This window comes from Rhinopithecus bieti, unplaced genomic scaffold, assembly GCF_001698545.2.
Source record: "Rhinopithecus bieti isolate Rb0 unplaced genomic scaffold, ASM169854v2 scaffold_34876, whole genome shotgun sequence".
NCBI lineage: Eukaryota > Metazoa > Chordata > Mammalia > Primates > Cercopithecidae > Rhinopithecus > Rhinopithecus bieti.
This window is the reverse complement of record NW_016814760.1, coordinates 849,294-869,499: the sequence shown is the minus strand read 5'-3', so window position 1 is coordinate 869,499 and position 20,206 is coordinate 849,294. Positions and strand designations below refer to the sequence as shown.

Here is a 20,206-nt window from a genome sequence, read left to right as displayed (position 1 = left end):
GGGATGGGAGACAGGGGTGTTTACTAAAGAAGGGAAGAGTGAATGTGGAGGGGCAACTAGTAGACGCTGCCACACACAGATCGTTAGATAAATCAGTTATGAAAATTATCTAATACAAATGTAGTTTATATTTGGGTAAGAAATATATGCTTACCTAGTTACAAAACCAGGAAAGCTAGTGTGGAAATAGTATTTTACTAGCTCTAGGAAATGACCCACATTTAATCTTTTTCTAAAGCAAGGAATGCATAGGTATTGCAGGTTTATCCTTTTGCCACATCCTGCAGGCAAACTGAATTTTTGATTGCTGAATTTTCTACAAGTGGGGCACACTGTGGAGAAGTGATTTACTTTTCTAACCACATTTGCGTCAGGCTGATGCTAATGTATGGGGAGTCTACTTGAGAAAGTCTCAAATTAGCTATTTGTAAAGATGACACTGCCTCAGGCAAGGAGACAAAATGGAGGCTTCACTTCAGGCTTTATGAGAGAACCAGATGCATATGGACTCTTTAAACCTGACTTGTGTGTAAGAACCCTGGTTCTCTCCACATTAGTGGGCTGAGGGCTAGGGTAGGAATATAAGTTTGAATCCCCAAGCAAACGTGTGTTCCTTTTCCTGTCAACCCAAGAATGGTCCTCATAGTGTCCTCTGGGGGCCACTCCTCCAGGCCTGTAGCAGTGGCTTTAAGGGAATGGCTAACCTCCAGGGCATGCGGAGGCTGGAGGACACCATACCCTGAAGGCCAGAAGCCTTGAGCTCTGATACAATGAGCTGGAGTCTACACACTGAAGTGTAGGGATTTCTACTGGCAGTCAGCTGTGTTAATTAGCTTCATGTGTATGTCCCAGGCACCATGGGGAGACACACAAAGAAATAAGAAGCATAATTCCTGATCGATAAAGGAGGGGACATGGTCAAGCTAAGAAATAAGGCTCATGCAACAGATAAGTAAGGTTTCAAGTTATTTGAGTAGGGCCTAGTCAGGGACGGTTTCTTGACCACCTTGAGTAGTCAGGTTTCAGAAGGGATGATCAGACTATTGATGACTGTTCCTCCCCATTTGAGAGAGAGAGAGAGAGAGTAGTGGAATTGCTGGCAGAGATTAATGCCATTTACTGAGCTGTGCTTTAGATAGAAGCTAGTTCTATCAACATTGAACTAGTTGGACCACTTTTATGCCAGGGAAAAACCATTAGCTGTTAGGCAATCTTTCAAGGGCATCAACTAAGAAAGCTTCTAACAATTACATTTTCTTTTTGGTCTTTTTTTTATTTTTATTTTTTAAATACTTAAGAACAAGGTTTGGCAGGGTGCAGTGGCTCATGCCAGTAATCCCAGCACTGTGGCAGGCCGAGGCGGGAAGACCACCTGAGGTCAGGAGTTCGAGACCAGCCTGACCAACATGGTGAAACCCTGTGTCTACCAAAAATACAAAATTGGCCAGGTGTGGTGGCACATGCCTGTAATCCCAGCTACTCAGGAGGCTGAGGCAGCAGAATCACTTGAACTGGGGAGGCAGAGGTTGCAGTGAGCCAAGATTGTGCCACTGCACTCCAGCATGGGCAACAAGGGCAAAACTCCGTCCCAAAAAAACAAAACAAAACGATGTTCATGTGTAACCTAAACATGTCTTTTCTTGCAAAATGGATGTGAAACTTTTGAATTAGAACTCACTAGCCATACTGAACATCCTAATCTTGATTCATCTCAGTTCTCTCTTATCCAAGGTGAGAAGAGGCTCATCAAGAAATGGAAAAGTTGTAAGATACATTGTGAGATTGTTTAGGCATAGTTGTATTTTGGAAGTCATTTAGGATGCATCTTTAATGAAGACAGATGATGTGCTACTGAATGTTGTATTTCCCAGCTTGAAGTACTTTCTCACATGACTTTGCATAATTGCTTAGTTGTAGTTTTATGTTGGAAGTGACTTTAGCATGTTTTTAGGGAAGAGATGTTTCACCACTGAGTGTTTCCAAACTGACATGCTTTTTCAGATGAATCCTAAGATTCACCTTGATTTTATACATTCAAGCCTGGAACATTAACCCTCTCCCTGGGAATGTGAGTCGTCTTTGATTCCTTGGCTTTCTCCAGGGCACAAACACTAGGAAGCCAATGTTTCAAGGAGAATTCGACTCCGATTGTTGGCTCTATTGTAGTGTATGTGACTTTTAGATCCTTGCAAGGTTCAAGGGTATTGGGTTTCAAAAGTTTTAGTGTGACCAAATTCAGGCTTAAAGCTGCAAAAGCTCATTCAACACTCTGAAAACTCTCCTGAACTCTACACTGAAAGTCTGTTAAAATGTTCCTTAAAACCTTTAAAGGTGGACTTAAGAACAAGTAGTAGAGTTGTGAGCTAAGGCTGGCAGGTTGGGGGAATGGGAGGATGAGACAAGTATCAGGATTAGGAAAACCAAATAGAGGCCCTTGAAAATGCTCAGTTATCTTTCTTTGTCCCATCCCCTCTCCTCCACCATATTTCTGTCTTTTACCCTTAGGCCTGCACTGCCTGAAAAGAAGGTGGCTGATCTAAGCACTCTGAATGAAGTGGGCTATCAAATCCGAATTTAGCCAAGCCATACCGGCCAGCAAGAGGGTTTCTGTGGTGCTTCTCTCTGCACTTTACCCAGCATCTTCAGGAGGAACTGCAACTATTTATTAAGAACTTGTGAATTTTATTTTTAAGGATTCACCTGGAAATAGAATCTGAGTGGGTGGTAACCATTAGCTTTAAAAATTCACTAAGAGGCACCATGAAAATGATGAATAAACCCCACTGGGGTTGGACTATGTCCCTCACTCAAGATCTTAAGGATAACAACCATAACTGTAGTTTTATATTTTTCCATTTACTTACTTTCTTTCACTTGCTTTGAACATTATGCCTCACCAATAGTAAATGTTCATGAAATAATCTCTTGAACTTTTGGTATAGTAAGGTAACTCAAACAGTATTACTGTCTTTTCAGCAATAACAGAAAGCAAAATGGGTGGGTTTTTTTTAAGCAGTTAATATTACCTCAGCATTTTGACATCAGATATGCAAACTTAATGGTGTTTTGTTTTTTTATATTCTATTTATATTCTTTCCCCAGTATTTCCCATGGGGATCTCCACAAGCTTGAAGTTTTTTCCTGGTGCACACACGTGATGAGATTTAAGGTATTATATGCAAGTGTTTTACTAAAAAGCACTGAAATTCTTCTGGCAATACAAGAACCATTTTCAGGATCTTGGAGTTACTTCCTTCTTAATCTTTCTTAAAGCATTCACTGATGTTTTTTCAAAATGAAACAAAAATATCACATTGAGAAGCTAGTCTATGTTCTGTCACTAACATTTAAACTTTGCAGACTCTAGCAAAAAGCACAAGAGGTCATGTACTATTATACAAATTTAGCAGTACTGGATTACCTCTGGACACTAACACACTCAGGCAAAGAAACCAGGAGTGATCATCAGGTCTTCAGAACCAAAAATCCTTTCTATTCATATTTCATCTGATTTTTAAACTGAAGCAGGCTTTGATTCTTCTGAAGGACGCAAAGAATCAAACTAAGGGAGGACTCACTGTTGTTAAAGATGTGTTCTGATGTCTTATATTAAGACCAAATGTGACATAATGTGATTATCTTCCAGTACTTTTGCTTTTACGTACCACTTCATGACATTTTAGGAATGACTATTGGAAAATATAACGAATTAGAAAAGCAGCACTTTTTTTTTTTAATGGAGAAGTCTTCGGTCCAGTGTTAAACCTTATAGTGTGATTCAGTCCCTAAGCACGGAATGAATGTGTGGCCTGCATATGGTAGTTACAGTGTAACCTCTGGCTGCAGACCACAGAGGACAACTCTAACAGCATAGTCTTGTATGGTATAAATATCAAGAGTACAGCTTCGATTTCATTTGCTTTATCTTAGCAACAATGCCAACTCAGGAGACCAGATGGCCGATTTCAGTGAAGTCTGGTAGTCAACAGATGTTATTTCAGTCTCAGTGCATCTCTTCTGGCTTTCTTTGACTGAAGGTGTTTATAGGAAGGAAGTTAAAAAAATATATCCTCATTGAGATTCTTTACCAATTCTTTACAAGATTTCTGGGGGTGACAGGGAAAGCAAAAGGACTTCATCCTTTAGCTATGTGCACAAGAGCTTACTTTACCCTAAAAATCAGTATTATTAATGAAAAGTACTGTTTTCTTAAAAAAAGAAGTCTAATGTCCTGTAGATGAACAAGACCAAGTATACATCTCCATTAGATTAAAATGTAGCACAGGGTTAAACATTCTCAGTTTAATCTCTTTAAGAACAGTATTATCAGAGTTTAAAATGAGTTATCTCTGTCTATCTTCACACAGCAAACCCATTTGCAGCCTCTTGGTCACATGTATTCAGATGTTTGAAATAGTGAATCATTTCATTTTCATTATAAAACAATACTGACTTAAACATATACCTTCTGTTTGTCAATCTGAAACTTGCTTACATCTAATAAGTACACCTCTTATAACACTGCATCCATTCTAAGAGTTGGAATTTATTTTTGCCCAAGTATTAAGTACTGTTACATCTAAAATACAGAATGTCAAATGGTTGCATAGCTTGTTTCTCACAACAAGGAGGAAAAGAATAGGAATACAAACTCTGTAATATGCTGATATAGAAGCCTTAGAACTGCCAACTGGCTTGATGGTTCAATTAGTAAGCTAATTTCTCCCACACCCGCTCCCGCCCCAAAGCAAGGTTTAGTCACACAAACATGAAAGTACATTTATAATGTTCTTAGTTGTCATCCTACTTTTATTGCCTATGAAATATGCTAATTTCTAAAAAAAAAAGGGGGGGGAAATGCACCAAACCCCTAAATTCTAGTGCAATAATTTAATTAAAAAAAAAAACAAACCAACATGTTTTGTGCACCCGCCTCCCAAAGTTGATTTTAAGACTGGCTAGAATTCAAAATATAAAAAATACAACTGAAGTGATTTGAAATCAGTTTCAAAAAGTTCTTAGTGCAAGAGAAATTTTATGTTTAAGCCATCATGGCAATATATGCAAAGTTTAAATGAATGACAGAAATCTTGATTTTAGACTGTATGTTGTGCTGTTTTGAGTACACTTTATTTCAGAAAGTGATATTTAGTATTTTCTACACACTCTGAAATCATGAGCATTTCACTTTTTCTAAGTCAATTATTTCATAAGGATTTTATTAATAGATATTGATAAATAGAACTTTGGAAATCTTAATTCAGAATTCTTACTACACCTGAGGCTTTTGTAAGCTATAGTTTTATGTACAACCTTGTACAGTTTTTTTGACATACAATTCAGAACTTTGTTTATTCTCTTGGACTTTGTTCTGGCCAATACATTTTTTTAAAATCTTTAAGAAGAACTGTGATTGTTTTAGTGGGTATTTTTCTAAGTAAATGAAAACTTGTATAATGGTATTTTAGAGAATGCCAGATAAGTGCATGTTTCGAGTTAATGTTTTTCTCATCACTTGTATGTTTCTAACACAGCATGGGACTTTAATAAAACCATCCTGGAAACTTAGCCATTGTTTTTCTTCTAAATATGTAAGTTGCGGCCGGGCTCAGCGGCTCAAGCCTGTAATGCCAGCACTATGCGAGGCCGAGGCGGGTGAATCCTGACCAACATGGTGAAACCCCGTCTCTACTAAAAATACAAAAAATTAGCCAGGCATGGTGGCAGGCACTTGTAATCCCAAGTATTTGGGAGGCTGAAGCAGGAGAATCCCTTGAACCTCGGAGGCGGAGGTTGCAGTGAGCTGAGATCCTGCCGATGCACTCCAGCCCAGGCAACAGTGCAAGACTCAGTCTCAAAAAAAAAGAAAAAAAAGTAAGACGGTGTGATTTTTTTGGTCATCTTATTATATACTTATTCTAGTGAACCTGTTTATCATTCTTTCACCCTTCTTTCACAATCTGCAGACTCTATATTAAAAACTACTCTATTACTCTATTTTGACACATCTCAATTCACTCATCTTTTAGCACCACCCTAAGTAAAAATGGCTGAAAAGAGCAATGAAATAGTTTAGTAAAGGCAACAGGACAGCTTATACATCTCAGTATACCTACCACAAAACCTTCAGGCACAGAAGTACGAGTATAATAGTTTATTACATAACTTACAGGTACAAAGTGCAAATGACGCCTCTCTTTCCCCAGTCCCTTGAACTCTCTGGATCTCAAACTTTCTTTAGGAAAGCAAATGGTTAAAAGCAGACAGTAACTGAATTACAAATAAAGACAAGATTTCAAACATGCATATTATCTTGATAACAAAATGTACAGTAAAACCAAAATTTCATTACTCCACAGTTTACCTTTCCATGTAAAACTTGTATAGTATAACACTTGAGACTGAGAGATTTGGTTTCAGGCATTAACCAGATTTAATTGCTTTTGGCAGGTAAGTAGAGGCTCCAGCAGAGTTATCAACTATTCTGGTCAACAGAAGTAAAGAAAAGTGGATAATTATTTTTAGTGGAGGTTTAAAAACCTGTGAGAAGCTCATATTGACTTTTTGGCCTCCAGTCCACAAAATAATACTTCATTTGATAAGCTAAAGTAGGGAGCAATTTTATGGATTAACTCTATCAAAGTGAAGCACATGAAAAATGGGCCAGAATATATTAATCAGGATATAAAAAATTTTCACAGAGGTTTTCACTGATGTTCGTTGGTTAACAATGACCTATATGTAATAATGTTATTTGTTAATAAATTCACACAACACAAGGCAGTAATTAACTAATGAATTTTCATTTTTCTTTCCCCAATACTAAAAAGGGATAATTATACTATCATTATAATTTGATAATGTCTGTATCTGCTAATTAGGGCACATAATATTCTGCAAACTACTACTATAAAATGTGGGAAATGCTGGAACTATAATTAATACTGTAATTAAAATCCCCCAAAGGCCAGGCGTGGTGGCTCAAGCCTGTACTCACAGCACTTTGGGAGCCTGAGGCGGGTGGATCACTCCTGAGGTCAGGAGTTCGAGACCAGCCTGGCTAACATGGCGAAACTCCATCTCTACTAAAAATACAAAAATTAGCTGGTTGTGGTGGTGCACACCTGTAATCCCAGCTACTTGGGAGGCTGAGGCAGGAGAATTGCTTGAACCCAGGAGGCGGAGGTTGCAGTGAGCCAAGATCGCGCCACTGCACTCCAGCTTGGGCAACAGCGTAAGATGCCGTCTAAAAAACAAAAACCCCCCGAAGTGAGAAATTAAATATTTAAACATATTCAATTACAATTTTTACTAGATAAATCTTATAATCCACATGCCTTCTTTGAGGCTTTCATCTGTTTTTTTAAAAATAATTATAGCAAATCCTTTAGTACAAAGACTTAGTCCAAGACTATTATTATTTTCCAATTTAAGGTGAAGCATTCTATTAATAAAACACTGTAAAAACATTTATAATTCAGTGTAAAATTACTACTTAGTAAAAATGCATGTAATTCCTTGTTCCTACTGTCTACAAAGAAGGAAATTTCCACTTTTTATGTTTTAAAATCGATTCAAACACTTGTATATAGGATTTATTAAACCTACTCATAACCACTTCATAGAAAGTGTCAGCACCATCTCACACTGGTGCATCACTGTGAAAGAAAACATTTTAGAAACAAAACCACTAAAACCAACAGTTTAATGACTATTTACAGAGTATTAGGACTCCAAGTTAATATCTTCCCACTAGAGTTTTACAGGCTTCCTCATATTTCTGAGGCATAACAAAAACAATTTTATAGCTGCCATTTTGTTCCAAAGACAAATTTCCTAATAAAATAAATTTCTACAGAACTGTTTCAGTAAAATAAAATCTCTCCCCTAACCCAGAGATCTTACAACTGAATTTTTAAAAAATGCTGCCAGCTGCAGTGGTTCACGCCTGTAATCCCAGCACTTTGAGAAGCTGAGGTGGGCGGATCACCTGAGCTCGGGAGTTTGAGACCAGCCTAACCAACATAGAGAAACCTCGTCTCTACTAAAAATACAAAATAAGCCGGGAGTGGTGGCGCATGCCTGTAATCCCAGCTACTCGGGAGGCTGAGGCAGGAGAATCGCTTGAGCCCAGGAGGCAGAGGTTGCAGTGAGCAGAGATCGCACCATTGCACTCCAGCCTGGACAACAAGAGTGAAACTCCATCTCAAAAAAAAATAAAAATAAATTAAAAATAAATAAATAAAATGCTAGGGAAACAAAGGTATATCCCCAGTCTCTGCCTCTATTAAGCCCACCTCTGTCTGTTCCAGGGTGAAAGAGTGAGCTTTACACGTTATGCTGACTTACATTTCCCAAACATTTCCCCAACACGATGCAGGCATATTACATGGCTCAGGACAGTAATATGATGGATTAAACATTCTGTACAACTTAAAAAGCATTATCAAACCCCTTCAAAAACAAACTAAACAATGGCTGGTTGGATACCTGTGAATGACCCAAGGATTTCTAAGATAAACTATTTAGAACTCAATAGAGGGGTCTCCTAATGAAATCAAGCCTTCTAGAAAGAAACCACTTATAGTTTGCAAGAACTCAAAGATATTTTGGATCCACTACAGAGCTCACCAAAATTTATGAAATGAAATTTTTTACAAGCAGACAAAGGAAGATGCATTATATTTAAAAATCACTGTCAATTTTACTAGGATTTAGAATACAAAACCTTTACATCTCTTTTACAATAGAGTATTTAGATCTCACTTGTCAGAAAAATATTTTTCATTATTAAAAAAATTGTTATAAAGTTGCTGCTTCTGATATGGAGTTTCAAAGCATCTAACATAACCCCTGAGAAACTCCACAGTGCAAAAATAAACAACATGCATACACTTAAGAACTTTACATTCTTTGAAAAACAATACAAATTGGAAAGAAAATTAGTATGTGATCAAAGTAGTCAGAGCTCAAGTCTGAACTTTGCCAATAAAGGCAAATGATCTGAAGAGTTATTTTCATTTGGAAGTCCATTAACAGTCCATAAGTCTTGTTCTGTAAGAAGTGACAGTCTAGCTAGAAGTTTCAAGCCACCAACCAAAGCAACTTCAGCTCCTAAAGAAGCACATACATATTTAGTAAAACTGTCAACAGGTTATTGTAAATTAATCATACAAGTCTTTTCTCCAAACACATATAGAACTTGAGGCCCCTCCAGAAGACTAAAAACTATGAAACAGTTTTTAGAATATTTAAGCTTTATTGAGTTATAACCTAATTGTAATTACCAAACACACAGCAGTTGAGATATTGTTTCTATTTCCAGCTCTGTAACTGTAAGCAATCTTTAGAAGAAAATATAAATGTAATACTTAAGAATGTTAAGAGTAATTTGTCATTGACAACTACATAAGAAACTCATCCAGCAACCATTCTGTAATTGCATAAAGCCAGAGACACCGGGCCACAGCCCTGCAGAAGTTTATAAGGTGAATGGAGAATAAATTAGTATAACTTAGTCCCAGAGAGTCAGCACCCACAGAAGTAGAGTAAAAGATGACATGCTCTTAATCGTTAAGAAATTTGAAATGCTGATCGGTAACACTCTCCCGCCACCTAGTGAACTTCTGTCAGCATGACAACTATGAAAACCTTACAATAAATTCAAAGCAGCAGGCATATTTTGTAAAGTAGATCTAGTGGCAGGGGTAAGTCATCTCCTGAGTGTTACTAATAAGGTTATTCCCAGAAGAAAGAAGGGGGGGGAACAAACAGAGGGGAAAAGGGTAAAAAACAAGTAGCATTAAAAAAAAAATGGAAGAGAAAAAAAATGAAAAAATCAGAAAAGAAAAAGCCGCCCACATTCAAGTTTTCTTAATGATATTTTTTTACTTCCAGTAATCTTAAACTGCATTTTCTTCTCCACTTTAAATCCTTTGGCTAATGTTTAAAACCTGATTTTTCTTGAAGCACACAAAGAAAACATTTATCACCTTCACTTTTTGAAAACACCTAGTAATAATATAGACTTTTCTGACCGAATGTGGAGGCTCATGCCCGTAATCCAAGCCACTTTGGGAGGCTGAGATGGCGGGTTGTTTGAACCCAGGAGTTCAAGACCAGCCTGGGCAACATGGTGAAACCCTGTCTCTACAAAAATTACAAAAATTAGGCAGGCATGGTGGCTCGTACCTATAGTCTTAGCTACTCGGGAAGCTGAGGTGGGAAGGTCACTTAAACCCAAGAGGCAGAAGTTGCAGTAAGCTGAGAATCACGCCACTGCACTCTAGCTGGGTAACAGAGTGAGACTTTGTCTCAAAAAAAAAAAAAAAAAAAGTGTATATATATATATATACACTTTTCCTCTTCAGAAAAATCCAATATTCCAGAGTCAACATGACAGCATAAGCTGTGTTGCTGGCAGTGTAACTATGGTCCTCCAATGAAGGCAGCATGCCTCCGTAAAATTTAAGCACAAAACTATGATGACCATTAACAACATACTCAGTTCCTGTCACAGGAAAAACAGTAAATTTATGGCAAGTAAAAAGAAAGGGCAATATGAAAGACCTATAACTCAGAGGCTGACTGGAACTGGAGGGTAGGACTGATAATGTCATTCTTGGGTAATAATTTGCTTGGATGTGTTTTATTGCCTCCCTCATATGCAAGTAATCAACTGATTTATTCAAATATATTACCAATCTGTCTATTTCGAAATATTTTTACCTTCTAGATCTAGAACTTCAACTGTATGTTTAGAGAGCTTTCTTAACTTTAACCTTGAGGAACTTTAACCTTGAGGTTTTAGCTACTGTGCTCTCTAGCAGAATTTAGGATTACATGCATTCCTTACCTGGGTGCCCAGCAACATCTTCCTTTTCTGCAGAGTAGAAAATATAATCCACAGTTATGGCACTTCGGGAATGACAGGTGGTCACTTCTGGAATTCCAGTGTCAGGAAAGTAATGTGAATAAACAGATGACAAGCTGAAATGGTGCTGTAAATTTGAAGATAATCTAAATAGAAAAGAAGAAGTGTTTAGTATTCAAGTTTTTTGTAACTTCAAGAATTCCTCCTGAAGTTCTTTTTCATTTAATTTCTAGATTAAGACCAGACATTAGGACAAGCTTTATTTAAATACACCATATCATAATTTAGTATTACTTATGCAGTGATATCTAAAACCCATCAATAAAGCCATCATAAATGTGGCTTTTAAAAAAGCTCTATAATTAACATACTAATGTGTTCATTATTTATAACATGTGTGAATGCCTCCACTTACTAAAGAACATGTATTCTAAAACAACTTACAAGTTTTATTGTGTTTTAAGAAAGAGAATCAAGGGGGTCTTCAGGAACACTATTTGGAATCCCCTAGACTTCTGATGACAGAGAGGCCATATTCTAATTTTTCTTGCTATGACATATGAGATAATTTTGTACTGCATCTTAAAACAGCTTCTCTAATGGTTTATTACATTTGCCCCATGCACAAATATAATGCATGTGATGTTATGAGTAAAAGGTTTAAAGATAATTTTCTAGTGATACTTTATGAATCATAAGGATCTTTTACGCCTTGAAGGAAAATAACATCTTAAAAAACTTATCCAACAAACATTTACCAAACACCTTCTAAGTTCTAGGCACTATCTCAGGTGCTGAGAATATGTAGATGAAGATGTTTCCCTTGCTTTTAAAGTGTTCATCTGCCAGGAACAAAGGTAAATCCTCAAAATGCCCTCTAAGTTTTAGCAACTTTTATGTCTAAGGATTTATAATATTAAACACAAATAGGGCCGGGCGCGGTGGCTCACACCTATAATCCCAGCACTTTGGGAAGCCAAGCAGGAAGACTGCTTGAGCTCAGGAGACCAGCCTGGGCAACACAGTGAGACCTCATCTCTACAAAAGAAAAAAAAAACTAAGAAAATTAGCTGCACATGGTGGCCCATGCCTGTGGTCTCAGCTACTTGGGAGACTAAGGTAGGAGAATTGCTTGAGCCCAGGAGGTGGAGGCTGCAGTGAGCCAAGATCATGTCACTGCACTCTAGCCTGGATGACAGTGAGATTGACTCTTAAATAAAAATAATAAATAAAAATAGGTCTTCTGCAAACTGTTATTTTACTATCAATTTTTCAGTTTACAAATATAAGCTATGCATATAAACACTCTGTATTTATATATAGATACTAAAAAGTATTTTTTTTTTTTTATGAGACAGAGTCTTGCTCTGTCACCCAGGCTGGAGTGCAGTGATGCGATCGCAGCCTACTGCAACCTCCGCCTCCCAGGTTCACACCATTCTCCTGCCTCAGCTTCCCAAGTAGCTGGGACTACAGGCGCCCGTCACCACAACCGGCTAATTTTTGTATTTTCAGTAGAGATGCGGTTTCACCATGTTAGCCAGGATGGTCTCAATCTCCTGACCTCATGATCCGCCCGCCTCGGCCTCTCAAAGTGCTCTCACCGTGCCTGGCCTCTTTTTTTCTTTTAATTTTTAGATAGACACCAAGGGCAAAGTATCTGTTTTATGTTTTAATATTATTATTATTTTAAGACGGAGTCTTGCTTTGTCGCCCAGGCTGGAATGCAGTGGTGCGATCTTGGCTCACTGCAACCTCCACCCCTCTGGTTCAAGCAATTCTCTGCCTCAGCCTCCCTGGGATTACAGGTGCCTGCCACCATGCCCAGCTAATTTTTTGTATTTTTAGTGGAGATGGGTTTCACCATCTTGGCCATACTGCTCTTGAACTCCTGACTTCGTGATCCACCCATCTCAGCCTCCCAAAGTGCTGGGATTACAGGTGTGAGCCACTGCGCCCGGCCAGAATGTTTTCTTTTTTCTTTTTTTTAAAATAGAAGCAGGGTCTCACTGTCTTGCCCAGGCTGGTCTCAAACTCCTGGGCTCAAGCAATCCTCCCGCCCTGGCCTCCCAAAGTGCTGAGATTACAGGCATGAGCCGACACGCCCAGCCAGTATATTTTTTCATATCCTATATTGTTATAAAAAGATTTAAGGATTACTCAAAACTAAGTACTTGTTAGATTAGCCTCCTTATTAATCTTATTCAAAGAAGTGTTTATTGAAAGGTTTAATCATTAATTTTAAATATTTAAAATTTTTTTTTAAAATTGCTTCCATTCTTACTAGTTCTTATTTATGTAGTAATATTTTCTCAAAACAAGGTATACAAAATAAAGATTGAGAGGCAGATAAAATGAATGAGAATTTGTTCCTAAATTTAAATGTTAAAACAAAAACCTATAAAATAGCCACAATATAAAACAATCAAGATATTTCAAGAATCTCCCCAAGACTTAAGTCTCTGTCCTGTTTTATTAACATGTATCCATTTCTCAACCATAGCCCCAAATATTCCTATTTCTTTAATGAAGAATCCCAGCATCTTTACCCCTCTGACAATCTTTTCCTACAGTTCAAGAGATAAATTTAAATGATCATCTTTTCAACTGGCATATTCATTTTTGGATCAATTCTCTTATAGACGGTTTTAAGATTTAGTAAATCAAAGACAACTAAAGATCCTCTTGATATCTGAGAGATATGTTTCTGTGATCTTGACCTTTGTTTAAGTATGTGAATTTTAAAGAGTACTTGAGCTGGTCCAGGTCCACAGACAAGCTGTTTCCCTTCCTAACACTACCTAGGCACTTAACTATGTTTCAAACATTGTGCTTTATATGCTTTGTCTCATCTAATCCTCACAACAACCCGAACTACAGACAAAGAAACTGAACCTCAGAGACGTTAAGTTTCTTGCTTAAAATTATTCAGCTAAAACACAGCAGAGTCAGGACTGGACCTCAGGCCTATTTGACTTAAGGGCCGGCACTCTTCACCAGCACGGAATATTATCACCTTAATTTTTTTATCCAAGTGATTTTTGAGAAATGAGTTTTTTATTCAACTAAAGTTAGCAAATGTCTCCTTTTACTTTCCAGAACTCACTTTTCAGCTGTCACTAGGACCTCTGTTTGCTTCAGTTGTGTTTGTGTCAGATCACTGTCTGTAAGAATAGAGGAAAATATATTAATTTTATTAATATAGTTTTGTTCTAGTTTGCCTTAATACCGTCATCTTACTCCAGAAATAATATTTAAGACTTATCTAGGTTAGAAAGATGCCTAGTTACATGTTTCATTCTGGAATCTATATATTTTGATGGCCTCCAGAATTAGGAAAAATAAAAAAATGCAAACAATTCCAAAGCAACATGCAAGTAAATCATGCACAGATAATTCTGGAAGTTCAACTTTAAAATGGTAAATTTAGAGATCTTAAGAAAAAGAATCAATAACTATATATTTATATATATGAATATTCATCCCTGGGATTTTATCTTTTTAAAAATTTAAGTTTTATGTCTTCAAAGGGAACATGATTACCCAGCAGACTGCCAAAATGTATTACAAACACTTACCTGTCTTTTCTACTTTTGGTACCTGCTGTACCTCATACACACAGTTCTGTGAGATACCTAGGTTTGGGGGCCAAATTGGAATAGATAAAATTCTTTGTCCCCGTGAAGACTGTTCCTGGCCAGATACCTAAACAAAATTTCAACAGGTATCTTAAGTGAAAATATTTTAAAGAGTTTATGAATTGAAAAGTTTATGTCTTAAATAAAAGGTAATCCAAAAGTGGTAAATTATTACCCTTTATTCATTATATTAAGTGATTCTTTGGCCTTATAAAATCTTCTTTTCTTCAAATACAGTTCAGAAAGCACTTATCATTTACATAAAATGACCATCTTTTCCCATACATGTTTTCTTTAATTTGGACATACAAATGATCTATCGCTTTGGACTAATACTACTCATCCTTTTTTACTACCTAAAATATAGTTCCTATTGTATCAAATACAGGCATGCTCAGAGATACTGCAGGTTTGGTTCCAGGCCACCACAATAAAGTGAGAATCTCAATAAAGCAAGTCACATAATTTTTTCAGTTTCCCAGTGCATATAAATTGTGTTTATACTATACTGTAGTTTATTAAGTGTGCAATAGCATTATGCCTAAGAAAATACATACCTTACTTTAAAAATACTTTATTGTTAAAATATCCTAACAATCATCTGAGCCTTCAGTGAGTCATCATCTTTTTACGGGTGGAGGGTCTTGCCTAGATAATAATGGCTGCTGGCTGATCAGCGTGATGGTTGCTTAAGGTTGGGGTTGGCTGGGGCAATTTCTTAAAAATAAGACAACAATGAAATTTGCTGTAGCCATGATGCTTCCTTTCATAAAAGATTTTTCTGTAGCACGTGATGCTGTTTGACAGCACTTTATCCATGGTAGAACTTTTTCAAAATTGGAAACCTTGCCAATGTTTTATCAACTAAATTTATGTAACACTTAAAATCCTTTGTTGTCATTTCAGCAATGTTCACAGCATCTTCACCAGGAATAGATTGCATCTCAAGAAAATACTCTGCTCATCTATAAGAAGCAACTCCTCATCTATTTAAGTTTTATCATGAGATTGAAACAAATCAGTTAATTCTTCAGGCTCCACTTCTAATTCTAGTAATTTTAGTTCTCTTGCTACTTCCACCACATCTACAGTTACTTCCTCCACTGAAGTCTTGAACCCCTCAAAGTCATTCATGGGGGTTGGAATCAACTTCTGCCAAACTCCTTTTAATGGTGATATTTTGACCTCCTCCCATGAATCACGAATGTTCTGAATAGCATTTAGGCTGCTGAATCCTTTCCAGGTTTTCAATTTACTTTCCCCAGATCCATCAGAGAAATCACTTCTATGGCAGCGATAGCCTATGAAATGTATTTCTTAAATAAGGAGACCCGTAGATACAAAATTACTCCTTGATTCCGGCTACAGAATGGATGCCGTGTTAGCAGGCATGAAACACTCATTTCCTTGTACATCTTCATCAGAGCTCTTGGGTCACCAGCTGCCTTGTGAATGAACAGTAATCTTTGGAAAGGAATCTGTTTTTCTGAGTAGTGGTCTTGGCAGTGTGCTTAAAATATTCTATGCCATAAACAGATGCACTGTCATCCCCAAGCTTTGTTTTTCCATTGATAGAGCAGAGGTAGAGTGGATTTAGCATACTTTTTAAGTGCCCTAGGATTTTCAGAATGGTCAATGAACGCTGACTTTAAGTAACAAGCTACATTAGCTCCTAACAAAAGAGTCAGCCTGTCCTTTGAAACCAGGCAATGACTTCTTCTTTCTAGCTATGAAAAGTCCTACATGGCATCTTCTTGCAACAGAAAGTGGTTTCATCCACATTAAAAATCTATTGTTGGCCGGGTGCGGTGGCTCACACCTGTAATCCCAACACTTTGGGGGACTGAGGCAGGAGGACTGCTTGAGCCCAGGAGTTCGAGACCAGCCTGGGCAACATGGTGAAACTCCATGTCTACCAAAAAATATTAAAAAATTAGCCCAGCATGGAGGCATGCACCTGTAATCCCAGCTACTTGGGAGGCTGAAGCAGAATCGCTTGAACCCAGGAGGCGGACGTTGCAGTGAACCGAGATTGTGTCATTGCACTCCAGCCTGGGCAATAGTGTGAGACTCTGTCTCAAAAAAAAAAAAAAAAAAATCTATTATTTAGTGTAGCCACCTTCATCAATGATCTTAGCTAGATCTTCTGGATAACCTACTGTAGCTTCTACATCAGCAGCACTTATTGTTTTACCTGCACTTTTATGTTACGGAGATGGCTTCATTCCTTAAACCTCGCAAATTAAACTCTGTTAACTTCCAACTTCTCTTCTGAAGCTTCTTTCTCTCTCTCAGCCTTCATAAAATTGAAGACACTTACTGCCTTGCTCAGGATTAGGCTTTGACTCAAGGGAATGCTGTAGCTGGTTTGATCTTCTATCCAGACCACTCAAGCTTTCTCCATATCAGCAATAAGGCTGTTTTGCTTTCTTATTATGCCTTCATACACTGGAGTAGCACTTTTAATTTCCTTCAAGAACTTTTTCTTTGCATTCACAACTTTGCTGTTTGGTGCAAGAGGCCTAGCTTTTGGCCTCTCAGCTTTCAAAATGCCTTCCTTGCTAAGCTTAATCATTTCTAGCTTTTGATTCAAAGTGAGACATGTGAGTCTTCCTTTTACTTGAACACTTAGAGAGTGCTGCAGGGCTATTACTTGGCTTAGTTTCAATAATGTTGCGCTTCAGGGAATATAGAGGCCCAAGTAGAGGCAGAGAGATGATTAGTGGAGCAGTCAAAACACACTTATCGATTAAGTTCATCATTTTATATGGGTACAGTTCATAACACCCAAAACCATTATAACAGTAATATCAAAGATCACTAATCTGGGATCAACATAACAGATGTAATAATAATGAAAATGTCTGAGTAATGCAAGAGTTACCAAAATGTGGCAGAGACAGGAATTGAGCACATGCTGTTGGAAAAACGGCACCGATAGAGCTGCTTAAGGCAGGGTTGCTACGAAACTTCAATTTTGTAAAATGCAGTATGTTTGAAGCTCGATAAAGCAAAGCACAATAAAATGAGGTATACCTGTACTAACAGAGATTAACTTTATAAAATTTTAAACTATCTGGGTGTGGTGGCTCATGCCTGTAATCCCAGCACTTTGGGAGGCCGAGGTGAACCTCCAGATGACCTGAGGTTGGGAGTTCGAGACCATCCTGGCTAACACTGTGAAACCCCATCTCTACTAAACATACAAAAAATTAGCCAGGTGTGGTGGCATACGCCTGTAGTCCCAGCTACTCGGGAGGCTGAGGCAGCAGAATTGCTTGAAACTGGGAGGCGCAGGTTGCAGTGAGCCAAGATCACACCTTTGTACTCCAGCCTGGCAAAAGAGCAACACTCCGTCCATCTCAAAAAATAATAATAAATAAAAAATTTTAAACTATCACTGAAAACTCTAGTGGTGGAGAGCTTATTTTGGTAAATATACTGAAGATCAAATGATCTAAAGTAAGGAAAGGAAAGCACAATAAAAATAATTACATGAGCTAAATTGTGCTAAGCTAAAGAAAATACTTATTATTATACAAGGGAAACTTATATAATAAATGTTGAATTACTATTTTGCCCACATCCAGCTTTCCAAATTCTATCCTGCCACCTTGTGTTACTTATTTGTGAAGTATCCATGTCTGTCAATACTTTTTTTTTTGCTGCCTGTTAATTCCTCCAAGCAGTATGTTGCCACAGACAGATGAAAGAGATGAAAATCAACCAAATGAAAATAATTATTTATTAGATGTGGCTGGGCACAGTGGCTCACGCCTGTAATCCCAGCACTTTGGGAGGCCGAAGCGGGTGGATCACGAGGTAAGGAGTTCGAGACCAGCCTGGTCAACAAGCTGAAACCCTGTCTCTACTAAAAATACAAAAATTAGCCAGGTGTGGTGGCGCACACCTGTAATCCCAGCTACTCAGCAGGCTGAGGCAGGAGAATCACTTGAACCTGGGAGGCGGAACTTGCAGTGAGCTGAGATCATGACACCGCCCTCCAGCCTCCAGCCTGGGTGACAGACGGAGACTCCATCTCAAAAAAAAAAAAAAGAAGTCATGGAAAATCAGTTTGATAAAGTGAGGGTACTGGATCATCCAGGGTTTTTAAACAGTCATGTAATAACTATATTCACATTATCATGAGTGGAGCAACTATGTCCACTTCCTACTAACAATGGAGCAAGCACTTACCTTTCCTATGGGAAGTCCTTCATAATTCAATTTTCCTTCCTTTATGAAACTATATAGTGGAGAACCAGGAACAGAATTAAAGTCACCACACATAACAATAGGGCAGAAGCTGCCATCTTTCTGGTGAGCAACACTGGAAATCTCTGCCAGTAGCATTGCCAATTGGGTCAGCTTAATATCACCTCGCCTTGGATTATACAACAGATGGGTATTTGCTACACAGATCGCAGGAGAGGCAGCACATGCAATTTTGGGTTGCAAGAGTAAAACTAATCCAACATTGTCTCTGTCCAACAGAGAAATATCAGGGCGGAAGAATTCCACTGGGTTCACTGACAAGAGTGAAAATTTGGAATGCTTGAAGCAAATAGCACAGCCATCAGGTTTCCTTCCTGTCCGCATCTTATATTCACAGTGATAACCTATAAGAAACAAATGAATTTAAAACAAATGACTGCTTTTATATATTTGTCAAAACACAGCTCACCTGATACTTCTGAACAATGTTTACCAAACTGTATTCTGCAAAACATTAGTAATGTAGGATGCCAATAAACATTGGAATAAAAAACGTTTGACACTGGGTCTATTAGTCATGTAGGATGTCAATAAACATTGGAATAAAAAACGTTTGACACTGGGTCTAACAGGCCTCTTTATATGCAGACTTCAGCCCTTGATATGCTAATGTGTATTATCAGTCTCCCATTGCCATCCTAGTAAAACTTGGTCACGGCAAAAACAGTAAAGCCTTTCAATAATCTATTCTCACACTCTCTCCACCCTATATTCCTGATCTTTTTGCTTATAACTCCTTCCCCCTCACTTCATTCCAACCTCAATGGCCTCCTCACTTGCCTTAACACACTCCAACCTCAGGGACTTTCCCTTGCTATTTCTGTTGCCTAGAATGTTCTAGGCATAGCTTATTCCTTCACCTCCTTCAAATATTTGTTCAAATGTCACCTTGTCTGATCATTTTGTTTAAAACTGAAACCTCTCCATTCCACTTTCCTGCTTTTCTCCAGAAAACTATCATTACTTAATATGCTATTTACTCATTTATTTGGTTAGCCTTTCTCCACTAGAAGGTACACTCCAGATGAGGGAGAAATTTTTTACATCTTTTTTCCCAGTGCTATATCCTCACTCCCTAGAACAGTACATGGTATATAGTAGACAATCAAAAAAAAAATTGCTGAATGAAGGCCGGGCGTGGTGGCTCACGCCTATAATCCCAGCACTTTGGGAGGCCAAGGCGGGTGGATCACGAGGTCACGAGATCAAGGCCATCCTGGCTAACACGGTGAAACCCTGTCTCTACTAAAAAAACACAAAAAATTGGCTGGGCGTGGTGGCGGGCGCCTGCAGTCCCAGCGACTAGGGAGGCTGAGGCAGGAGAACGGCATGAACCTGGGAGGAGGAGCTTGCAGTGAGCCAAGATTGCATCACTACACTCCAGCCTGGGCAACAGAGAGAGAGTCTGTCTCAAAAAAAA

At 38.1% G+C, this 20,206-nt stretch overlaps 2 protein-coding genes across 13 annotated transcripts in view; one reads left to right on the top strand and one right to left on the bottom strand.

Annotated features, from left to right (window-relative positions):
• The window catches only part of VASH2 (vasohibin 2), a 41,524-nt gene extending 35,850 nt beyond the window's left edge, over positions 1 to 5,674 (top strand). For 2 of the 4 annotated variants that reach the window (XM_017851931.1, XM_017851929.1), the window contains one exon: positions 2,506 to 5,674. In XM_017851931.1, the coding sequence (XP_017707420.1) occupies positions 2,506 to 2,578 (73 nt within the window). In that variant the 3' untranslated portion in view covers positions 2,579 to 5,674. The remainder of the gene's footprint in view (positions 1 to 2,505) is intronic. The other 2 variants (XR_001881472.1, XR_001881467.1) reach the window with 2 other exon arrangements.
• A 465-nt stretch (positions 5,675 to 6,139) lies between these two features.
• ANGEL2 (angel homolog 2) overlaps positions 6,140 to 20,206 on the bottom strand; it is a 24,169-nt gene continuing 10,102 nt past the window's right edge. For all 9 annotated transcript variants that reach the window (XM_017851919.1, XM_017851925.1, XM_017851928.1 and 6 more), the window contains 5 exons: positions 18,709 to 19,130; positions 14,452 to 14,578; positions 13,980 to 14,037; positions 10,856 to 11,019; positions 6,140 to 9,114 (listed from right to left, as the gene is read on the bottom strand). In XM_017851919.1, the coding sequence (XP_017707408.1) occupies positions 8,963 to 9,114; positions 10,856 to 11,019; positions 13,980 to 14,037; positions 14,452 to 14,578; positions 18,709 to 19,130 (923 nt within the window). In that variant the 3' untranslated portion in view covers positions 6,140 to 8,962. The remainder of the gene's footprint in view (positions 9,115 to 10,855; positions 11,020 to 13,979; positions 14,038 to 14,451; positions 14,579 to 18,708; positions 19,131 to 20,206) is intronic.